The 12,025-nt window shown below is 40.2% G+C and overlaps 1 protein-coding gene across 1 annotated transcript in view; it reads right to left on the bottom strand.

Moving 5' to 3' along the window:
* g6pc3 (glucose-6-phosphatase catalytic subunit 3) overlaps positions 1–8,337 on the bottom strand; it is a gene marked incomplete at both ends in the record, with an annotated part of 10,638 nt that extends 2,301 nt beyond the window's left edge. Inside the window, 4 exons of the mRNA XM_080748247.1 lie at positions 4,181–4,299; positions 5,466–5,556; positions 5,903–6,009; positions 8,120–8,337. Of these exons, the coding sequence (XP_080604373.1) occupies positions 4,181–4,299; positions 5,466–5,556; positions 5,903–6,009; positions 8,120–8,337 (535 nt within the window). The remainder of the gene's footprint in view (positions 1–4,180; positions 4,300–5,465; positions 5,557–5,902; positions 6,010–8,119) is intronic.
* Positions 8,338–12,025: the final 3,688 nt, after the last annotated feature.

Here is a 12,025-nt window from a genome sequence, read left to right on the forward strand (position 1 = left end):
ATTGAAAAAAAAAAAAAAAAGTTTTATTCTTTTTGCTTATTCTTTGCCTATCGTTTACAACCCATTAAAAAGGAATCTGCTGCAAGCAAAAATAATAGTTTACTTAGAAAATCATAATCCTGTTTTTAAATATTCTCCTAATAGCTACACAATCACTATAAGGCTTTTCCCATAGTTTAACCCATCTAACTGTTAGCTAGTTCTTACTGTACATCTAACTGTTACACTAGTTCTTACTGTACATAGTTTAACCCATCTAACTGTTACACTAGTTCTTACTGTACAAATGAAGGGTGTAGTTCTGACCTAACTGTTACGCTAGTTCTTACTGTACAAATGAAGGGTGTAGTTCTGACCTAACTGTTACGCTAGTTCTTACTGTACAAATGAAGGGTGTAGTTCTGACCTAACTGTTAGCTAGTTCTTACTGTACAAATGAAGGGTGTAGTTCTGACCTAACTGTTACGCTAGTTCTTACTGTACAAATGAAGCGTGTAGTTCTGACCTAACTGTTACGCTAGTTCTTACTGTACAAATGAAGGGTGTAGTTCTGACCTAACTGTTACGCTAGTTCTTACTGTACAAATGAAGGGTGTAGTTCTGACCTAACTGTTACGCTAGTTCTTACTGTACAAATGAAGGGTGTAGTTCTGACCTAACTGTTACGCTAGTTCTTACTGTACAAATGAAGGGTGTAGTTCTGACCTAACTGTTACGCTAGTTCTTACTGTACAAATGAAGGGTGTAGTTCTGACCTAACTGTTACGCTAGTTCTTACTGTACAAATGAAGCGTGTAGTTCTGACCTAACTGTTACACTAGTTCTTACTGTACAAATGAAGGGTGTAGTTCTGACCTAACTGTTACGCTAGTTCTTACTGTACAAATGAAGGGTGTAGTTCTGACCTAACTGTTACGCTAGTTCTTACTGTACAAATGAAGGGTGTAGTTCTGACCTAACTGTTACGCTAGTTCTTACTGTACAAATGAAGGGTGTAGTTCTGACCTAACTGTTACGCTAGTTCTTACTGTACAAATGAAGGGTGTAGTTCTGACCTAACTGTTACGCTAGTTCTTACTGTACAAATGAAGGGTGTAGTTCTGACCTAACTGTTACGCTAGTTCTTACTGTACAAATGAAGGGTGTAGTTCTGACCTAACTGTTACGCTAGTTCTTACTGTACAAATGAAGGGTGTAGTTCTGACCTAACTGTTACGCTAGTTCTTACTGTACAAATGAAGGGTGTAGTTCTGACCTAACTGTTAGCTAGTTCTTACTGTACAAATGAAGGGTGTAGTTCTGACCTAACTGTTAGCTAGTTCTTACTGTACAAATGAAGGGTGTAGTTCTGACCTAACTGTTACGCTAGTTCTTACTGTACAAATGAAGGGTGTAGTTCTGACCTAACTGTTAGCTAGTTCTTACTGTACAAATGAAGGGTGTAGTTCTGACCTAACTGTTAGCTAGTTCTTACTGTACAAATGAAGGGTGTAGTTCTGACCTAACTGTTAGCTAGTTCTTACTGTACAAATGAAGGGTGTAGTTCTGACCTAACTGTTAGCTAGTTCTTACTGTACAAATGAAGGGTGTAGTTCTGACCTAACTGTTACGCTAGTTCTTACTGTACAAATGAAGGGTGTAGTTCTGACCTAACTGTTACACTAGTTCTTACTGTACAAATGAAGGGTGTAGATCTGACCTAACTGTTACGCTAGTTCTTACTGTACAAATGAAGGGTGTAGTTCTGACCTAACTGTTAGCTAGTTCTTACTGTACAAATGAAGGGTGTAGTTCTGACCTAACTGTTACACTAGTTCTTACTGTACAAATGAAGGGTGTAGTTCTGACCTAACTGTTACGCTAGTTCTTACTGTACAAATGAAGGGTGTAGTTCTGACCTAACTGTTACACTAGTTCTTACTGTACAAATGAAGGGTGTAGATCTGACCTAACTGTTACGCTAGTTCTTACTGTACAAATGAAGGGTGTAGTTCTGACCTAACTGTTAGCTAGTTCTTACTGTACAAATGAAGGGTGTAGTTCTGACCTAACTGTTACGCTAGTTCTTACTGTACAAATGAAGGGTGTAGTTCTGACCTAACTGTTACACTAGTTCTTACTGTACAAATGAAGGGTGTAGATCTGACCTAACTGTTACGCTAGTTCTTACTGTACAAATGAAGGGTGTAGTTCTGACCTAACTGTTACACTAGTTCTTACTGTACAAATGAAGGGTGTAGTTCTGACCTAACTGTTAGCTAGTTCTTACTGTACAAATGAAGGGTGTAGTTCTGACCTAACTGTTACACTAGTTCTTACTGTACAAATGAAGGGTGTAGTTCTGACCTAACTGTTAGCTAGTTCTTACTGTACAAATGAAGGGTGTAGTTCTGACCTAACTGTTACACTAGTTCTTACTGTACAAATGAAGGGTGTAGTTCTGACCTAACTGTTACACTAGTTCTTACTGTACAAATGAAGGGTGTAGTTCTGACCTAACTGTTACACTAGTTCTTACTGTACAAATGAAGGGTGTAGATCTGACCTAACTGTTACGCTAGTTCTTACTGTACAAATGAAGGGTGTAGTTCTGACCTAACTGTTACACTAGTTCTTACTGTACAAATGAAGGGTGTAGTTCTGACCTAACTGTTAGCTAGTTCTTACTGTACAAATGAAGGGTGTAGTTCTGACCTAACTGTTACACTAGTTCTTACTGTACAAATGAAGGGTGTAGTTCTGACCTAACTGTTAGCTAGTTCTTACTGTACAAATGAAGGGTGTAGTTCTGACCTAACTGTTACACTAGTTCTTACTGTACAAATGAAGGGTGTAGTTCTGACCTAACTGTTACACTAGTTCTTACTGTACAAATGAAGGGTGTAGTTCTGACCTAACTGTTAGCTAGTTCTTACTGTACAAATGAAGGGTGTAGTTCTGACCTAACTGTTACACTAGTTCTTACTGTACAAATGAAGGGTGTAGTTCTGACCTAACTGTTACGCTAGTTCTTACTGTACAAATGAAGGGTGTAGTTCTGACCTAACTGTTACACTAGTTCTTACTGTACAAATGAAGGGTGTAGATCTGACCTAACTGTTACGCTAGTTCTTACTGTACAAATGAAGGGTGTAGTTCTGACCTAACTGTTACACTAGTTCTTACTGTAAAAATGAAGGGTGTAGTTCTGACCTAACTGTTAGCTAGTTCTTACTGTACAAATGAAGGGTGTAGTTCTGACCTAACTGTTACACTAGTTCTTACTGTACAAATGAAGGGTGTAGTTCTGACCTAACTGTTAGCTAGTTCTTACTGTACAAATGAAGGGTGTAGTTCTGACCTAACTGTTACACTAGTTCTTACTGTACAAATGAAGGGTGTAGTTCTGACCTAACTGTTACACTAGTTCTTACTGTACAAATGAAGGGTGTAGTTCTGACCTAACTGTTAGCTAGTTCTTACTGTACAAATGAAGGGTGTAGTTCTGACCTAACTGTTACGCTAGTTCTTACTGTACAAATGAAGGGTGTAGTTCTGACCTAACTATTACACTAGTTCTTACTGTACAAATGAAGGGTGTAGTTCTGACCTAACTGTTAGCTAGTTCTTACTGTACAAATGAAGGGTGTAGTTCTGACCTAACTGTTACGCTAGTTCTTACTGTACAAATGAAGGGTGTAGTTCTGACCTAACTGTTAGCTAGTTCTTACTGTACAAATGAAGGGTGTAGTTCTGACCTAACTGTTAGCTAGTTCTTACTGTACAAATGAAGGGTGTAGTTCTGACCTAACTGTTAGCTAGTTCTTACTGTACAAATGAAGGGTGTAGTTCTGACCTAACTGTTAGCTAGTTCTTACTGTACAAATGAAGGGTGTAGTTCTGACCTAACTGTTAGCTAGTTCTTACTGTACAAATGAAGGGTGTAGTTCTGACCTAACTGTTACGCTAGTTCTTACTGTACAAATGAAGGGTGTAGTTCTGACCTAACTGTTAGCTAGTTCTTACTGTACAAATGAAGGGTGTAGTTCTGACCTAACTGTTAGCTAGTTCTTACTGTACAAATGAAGGGTGTAGTTCTGACCTAACTGTTAGCTAGTTCTTACTGTACAAATGAAGGGTGTAGTTCTGACCTAACTGTTACGCTAGTTCTTACTGTACAAATGAAGGGTGTAGTTCTGACCTGCGATGGAGCCGGCCAGGACCTGATGGGGGAAGTGAGCCAGGATGAAGACCCTGGACACGCCTACTGCCCCCAGCATCACCACGTAGCACAGGTATGGAAGAGAAGACAGCAGTATGCTATGGAAATACAATACATCACATCACCATGTAGCACAGGTATGGAAGACTGGACAGCAACACACTATGGAAACAATACATCACATCACCATGTAGCACAGGTATGGAAGAGAGGACATTAACACGCTGGAGATACAAACATAATACACGGTGTATAGATTGTTTTAAGAGGCTATGTCTAATTGTACTAGTACTGTAGGCTATACGGTGTGTGCGTTGCTGCTCGCCTAGCGAGCCTGGCTCTTTGGCTGACTGGTAACGTACAGCGTACATGGGATATCGGGGTCCCGGGTTCGCCTCCCCGCCGAGGCTACACTACTACTACTACTAAATAATGATAAGCTCTTTTTGAAACAATATAAGGGCATGAATGTCTATGGTTTAGGGTGTGTTTTATTTGTATTTGTATATCACATTTAGGGTGTGTTTTATTTTTGTTTGTATATCACATTACAACAAGATAAGCAGCACTCACCTGTGAGTGCTGCTGAAGAGAGATTGAACCCAGGTTGGAGACCACCACCCACCCTAACACCACCCACCCACCCTACCACCACCCATCATAACACCACCTTCATACCCCCACCCACCATACCACCCACCCTACCACCACCCATCATAACACCACCTTCATACCCCCACCCACCATACCACCCACCCTACCACCACCCATCATAATACCACCACCACCATACCCCCACCCACCATACCACCCACCTGTGAGTGCTGCTGAAGAGAGATTGAACCCAGGTTGGAGACCACCACCCACCATAGTAATGACGTAATGTTGTAGTTTTATGACTTAACAAGACTTATTTACGACTTTATACCATCACGGTGCCTACTATGATAGGGGCTAAATGAAGCCAGGTTGGAGACCACCACCCACCACTCACCACACCACCCACCATACCACCACCCACCCTACCACCCACCTGTGAGTGCGTTTGTAGAGAAATGAAGCCAGCTTGGAGACCACCACCCACCATAACACCACCCACCACTCACCCCCCCACCCACCCTACCACCACCCATCATAACACCACCACCATACCACCCACCCTACCACCACCCACCATAACACCACCCACCACCCACCATACCACCCACCCTACCACCACCCATCATAACACCACCACCATACCACCACCCACCCTACCACCCACCTGTGAGTGCGTTTGTAGAGAAATGAAGCCAGCTTGGAGACCACCACCCACCATACTGCAGCTGTCACCATGGAATGACCTGAAGGACTGCCTGAACACACACGCACACACACACACACACACACACACACACACACACACACACACACACACAGTCACACACACACACACACACACACACACACACACACACACACACACACACACACACACACACACACACACACACACACGTTACATTTAGTTTGACTCAGCTCCAGTTTCATATTGTGAAAATAGCTATTTGCCTCTTTCTTATAGTGTTTGACTATTCGGACAATGTTTTTTCAAGGCATTACAAAGGTTTTAAAAGTCCTTAAATTGCCACTTTCATCTGCATGGGGACCCCCTCCAAAACCATGTATATTCATAAATAAATGGTGTTAGGATAAGTGTACCTGGTCCAGTTTCACATGTGGAGGCAAACTGTTGGACTTCTGGTGGATTGTGGAGAAATAAACCGGATTCACCGATCCACCAGAACGGTCTCTCACCAAAGAGCAGCCTGCAAACAATATAAAACAAATAAATCTTCTTCCTTCAATTCAATTCACTTCACTTCAATTCAATTCAATTCAAATGAGCTTTATTGCCATGAGAAAACATACGTTTACATTGCCAAAGCAAGTGTCAAAACATAATAAAAACAGTTGAAAATAGGGAACATAAAATGATACCGTTGGTTGGGGTACAGCATTGTGTTAAACAGAGCTAAGTCACAGTGGGTGCGTTTATATGCACAAATGTATTCCACTTATATTCGGAATGACTGCTCATTCAGAATAGAAATGCTCATATAAACGTTTAGGAATGGCCATTCTGGTCTGACCCGAATGAATTTTCATTCTGGTCTGAAGAGGTGGTTTATGCCGTTTCAATCGGGATACATTTGTCATATAAACACTCCATTCGGAATGAACTGCTGTCTGAACTGCCCCCCCCCCCCCCCCTTCTCCGACCTGAAGTAGGCCTACTTTGCGCATGCCCAAAGTTCTATTCCGAATGAATCCTTTGGTCATGTAAATGACAGTGGAATGAGGGATACTTGTATTCAGGTCCCATGTAAACGTTTGGGTATGAAGCTCTATTCGGAATAAGTTCATTATGAATGCCATTCTGAATGTGCATATAAACGCACCCACTGTGTTGTTGTTATGTACAGTATAAACATGTACAGTATGTACAGTATGTACAGTATGTACAGTATAAACATGTTGTTATGTACAGTATAAACATGTACAGTATGTACAGTATGTACAGTATGTACAGTATAAACATGTTGTTATGTACAGTATAAACATGTTGTTATGTACAGTATAAACATGTTGTTATGTACAGTATAAACATGTTGTTATGTACAGTATAAACATGTACAGTATGTACAGTATGTACAGTATGTACAGTATAAACATGGTATGAAGCTTTTTGGAACAAATAGCAGCATTTATTTTTCCTCAATACGATTTAAATAGTATAAAAATAGAGATGGGACGTTCGCGAACGAGTCTTTTGAACAGCTCTTTGAAATTAACTATGGGATCCGGTTCGCAGTAGGGAGCCGTTCCTTTCTAATGAACAGTGGTGGGAAAAGTATACTCAATTTCTTTACTTATGTAAAAGTATCAATAGTCCTACTGCAACGTGGAAATACTCTGCCACAAGTAGAAGTTTGGAATTAAAATGTACTTGAGTAAAAGTACAAAAGTATCTGCATCAAAATGCACTTAAAATACCAATAGGCCTAGTAGAAAATAGTCATCATTATGCGGAATGTCCTATTTCACAGTTTTTCCAATGTCGAAAATGTAGACAAATATTTTCGACATTGAAAATATTTTCAATGTAGATTGTAGATCTGCTATTTTCAAATGGTGGAAATGTAGCCTATATAATATGGCTTAAATGTATAGGGTTGAAGTGAATTTGTATTTTATAATCAAAATCTACAAAGTAACTAGTAACTAGAATGAGCCAGTCTTTTGAACGGCTCTTTGAAAGGAACGGATCCCAGAGATCCAGCTCACTTCAAAGAACCATAAATCCCATCTCTTATAAAAAACAAGCCTCATATTTCATGTGTGGTTAATAACAATTTATATAAAAGGTTCCGCCCTAAGATTCGTTTCCAGTCGGACGGTAAACACAGACGGACAGTTTTTTTCCACCATCAAGGAAGTTGAGCTGGCAGCCAAACAGAGAAAATAATTCACTTTTAGTTGCATTCACTACAATATACCGGGGAAAACACATAAAAATACTAAAATAACTTATTTTCTACAACTATTATAGTCCTGACTATGACTGAGAATATAATACATAATACAAATTCAATCAAATGGACACTGTGTTGATTCCATTTGTATTTAGTCTCAGAGTTACATTAAATTACATGGTCATCATTAACGAATTAATAACTACTTTTGAAGAATTTGAAGATAATATTTTTTGTCCTAATAACTACAATTAACTTCATTTCAACAACTATTACAGTTTTAACTGTGAGAGTATACAGTGATACAACTGGAATGAAAAAATGGACACTGCAGTGTCTCATTTGTATTTGTATTATAATAAATAGAGTTAACATTAATTATTAAATGTAATTCCTTCCCTACCATTTGCAGAGCAGGTTGGTCCACTCGGCCAGGGCGGCCACCCACAGCACGGCCAGCCCGGTGCGGGGGTCCGTGAAGTAAGACAGAGGGAAGAGCAGCAGGAAGGCTGCCTTGGGGTCCCCCATGTGGGTGACAGTCAGCCAGAGACCCTCTGAACCGCTGGCTGCTTGCTGCAGCCTCTCTGCTAGCCTGATGCCCTGGGTGTGCACGGCCTCCATGTGTCCTACACACTGGTCTATCACTGCTCTAGAAACGACCTGTACTACTGTATATACTGTAATAACTGTAATAATAACTGTATGCTAGTAGCATTGAGGATTCCTTCCAATGCAAGCTTTTAATGGGAAACGCCGTGCAGTTCCACCACAGCTCCTGTAGGGGGAGCAAGAACCTTGCTTTTGGAGATCTGAAAGGAACTTTTATTTAACTTTTTTATTGTATTTTCATAGGCGTTTTTAAAATATGTCTGTGTGTCTGTAGGCCTATGTCTAATTCTGCTTAGATTCCCATAAAACATCTAAAATCTGATTTCTAAGTAAATCCCAGCATCATATTGTAAGGATAATCAACAGGCCTCTTTGGCTATGTAATGTGTGTCAGACACACTCATGAGTTGAGTTCATGACAGATTACCACCATGACAAAGAGTTGCCACCCATTCAATGGCACAACCACAGCAACAGCATAAATACATAAATGTGTAAAAAAATAATAATAATAATAATAATAACAAATATATATATATATATTAAATATGTTACTAGAATAAAGACATACAAACAGCGCTACATATGTTTATAGCAACTTAAAAACTAAGATTAAAGGTAATTGAAACCAGAGAACTGTGCTTGATCCTGAAGTACAACCATGAGAACACAGCAGTGGTGATGTCTGTCTGTGAGCTGTTGACCGGAAAGGGACTTTCAATACCGCCTTAAAGACACTGACCTCTGTGCATAGACCTACTGTACATACTGTACATACCCAGCACATACCTTATGAAATACGTTTGGAAAAAATCACAGATGTGGGATTTTTATTTATTTTTATTTTCATTATCAGTCATTTTTTGTAAACAGCACACTGTAGAACTAGACTGGTTTGATCACAATGGCACACATTTCAGTTCACTGCAAGATATTCCAGATATCCCAGATATTGTGTTCACATCAGGCAGAGATGTCAGCAGCCGAGATGTGGATTTTGTCTACAACAGGGCTCTCCTGTTGAGTCCGCCTGTCAGGAGTGGGGGTTGAAAACTGATCAAACTGTAGTTACAAACTAATAGCCTACAATCTGGTTCACAATGTAATCTGACGTAAACCTGCTGCTCATATACTGTATGCCTAAGCAGAGCTGCTGCCTTTAAACACACAAGGCTTTTTGTATTCTTATATTTTAAATAGTTTTGGGGGAATTGTCCCAAAAGTGACTGCAAAATCTTGAAAGAGCTTGTTTCAAAAAGCTGTATTCCCTTGCCAACATGTTGTTGCATTGTGCATCTGTTTAGCACAATGCTGTACCCCCTCCAACTGTACATCTGTTTAGCACAATGCTGTACCCCCTCCAACTGTACAAACCTTTCCCATTTCATTCTTAAACCGTTTTTATTGTGTTGTGACAACTGCTTTAGTATGTTTACTCATGACAATAATGCTCATTTGAATGTAAATTGAATTATGTATTCTGATTACATGTGGTCAGTTACTACCCATATTCTCTCAAGACAGAGCCTGCAATATTATACAAAAGTGACTTTTCAGAGCGGTTTTACAGAGGTACAGTTTACAATGATTGTTAAAACAAGCATAACAAAAAGCCCTTGTTGCCATTGTGGTCTTGTGGTCACACTTAAAGTAGGTGACACTGTGATAGAAAGAAAAAAAAACACATCTGCTACCTGGGTTGCATCCTGGAGGCTAACCTATCCAGTGAAAAAATGACTACCAAGGTAATCAAAAAAGTCAACCAACAAATTTGTTTCTTGCAAAGGGTTGCCCCGCTGATCAATATTAAATCCCGAAAGACACTAGGAGGTGCTCTTATTGGGCCCCTCATTGATTACGGAGTCCTTGTCTGGTATCGCGACGCCCCAGCTGCCTTAAAGTTAAAGCTCCAAACAGCCCAGAACAAACTAATTAGGGTTGTGCTTGGTCTCCCTCCTCTGACCCACCTTACCGATCATCACCACGAAAGCGTGGGTTGGCTCAAAGTAGCTGACAGAGTACAGCATCTTGCAATGGGCCTGGTGTACAAGATACACTACACCTCCAAGATTCCCATGTACCTGGCAAACTACTTCTTAAAGGTCAAGGATGTTCACGATCACAACACCAGAGGCAGCTCCACTAATCATCATCAACGTAGATTTAACACTAAACAAGGCGCTAACTCGTTCTCCTGCTATACCATCAACATGTGGAACGCCCTTCCACAAGCCTTAAAGGAGAGCAAATCCCTAGCCTCCTTCAAAATTGGTATGAAAAGTCACCTTCAGACAGCTGCTACCAGTGACTTGTAAATAGACTAAGCCCCCATGCTCCCCCCCCCCTTTTCTTTTTTTTCTGCCTTTGTATTTGATGTTATGCTTTTGAAACTGATATTATCCTAGATAAAGTATGTTCTATCCGTCTGTCTTTCAATGTTATATGAGATACTTAAAGTGTGGTTCCTGTGGAAATAAGCCTCGGCTTTTAGGATCTCCTTTTAGTTGACCTTGTACCAGTGATTTGTACTGTCATGAAACTGTACTTTTTTCTATTGCAAACTTCTAATAAATTCTTCAATCAATCAATCAATCAATCAATTGTAGGCCTATATTCAATTCATTAAGAATACACACTATTCGTGTTGTTATTTATTATAGCGTATTCTTTTGTATTCTGGTCCCAGACTCTTCTCCCTCCTGGCCCCCAAACTATGGAATGAACTCCCTGTGGCACACTTTACAGTTTAGGCATTTAGCAGCCTTCATCTTGAACCTACTTCTGGGCCCTGCAGGTACAAGGATTCACTGTGGGGCCCCTGTGAATGTTCTTCGTGGGGGGAGGGGGGTTCAAGGCCCACCTCACACCTTGTGACGCACCTGAACCTCAATGGTGATGATGAAATGCCATAAAATGTAGGTTTTCATAACATTGAGTTTCATCAGAAACAGTTTAGTGGTAGGCCTATGTTGTTGTTGTAGTAGTAATAGGCTAGTAAGTATTTGTGAATGAATGTGAACAGCACTCTCTATGTAATTTGCTCACCAACTTATTTTAATCATTACCTGGCCCCTAAGTCTATCCAATCCGCGCTCTAGCAATTATTATTTTAATGAAATTAACTTACTAATTAATTGTATTTTTGATTTAAGAAAGCCTATAATTGAAAAAATAACTAATGGTATTGTTTATTTAGTTAAATTAAACTATTAAAAAACGAGTTGGGAAAATAAACATTTAAGAAAACAAGGTGAAATGGCCATCATCATAATAATGGAGCTCCACACCATGGCCAGGCCCGCCAGCTACCCAGCCACTAACCTCGCTTCACCAGGCTTTTGCAGAACCCGTGGGAAGCCTGCTTTCTATTGTGAATCAAACCAGTGTGATCCGGTCTAGAGCCCGCCTACTGTATCCGGTTATTCACACGCACACATACATGCAAAGAAACGTTTCCGTGTCCGGGAAAGACCCAGACCGGATCAGCAACTTGCAAAGCAACTTCATCCCACTCTACCCCGCCACTGCAATCCCAACATATTTAGTCCCAGGGACCCCCAGAAGCAGAGATTTGAGTCAAGCCCTAAAGCTATCTATTCTGCATCTAGCTTAGGGACCAACAAGACAATACAAAACAGACAATACACTACAGTACAGTACAACACAAGCACAAACGACAAGTTATCAATACATCAATAAA

Source organism: Nannobrachium achirus (assembly GCF_963921795.1).
Source record: "Nannobrachium achirus genome assembly, chromosome: 18".
Lineage (NCBI taxonomy): Eukaryota > Metazoa > Chordata > Actinopteri > Myctophiformes > Myctophidae > Nannobrachium > Nannobrachium achirus.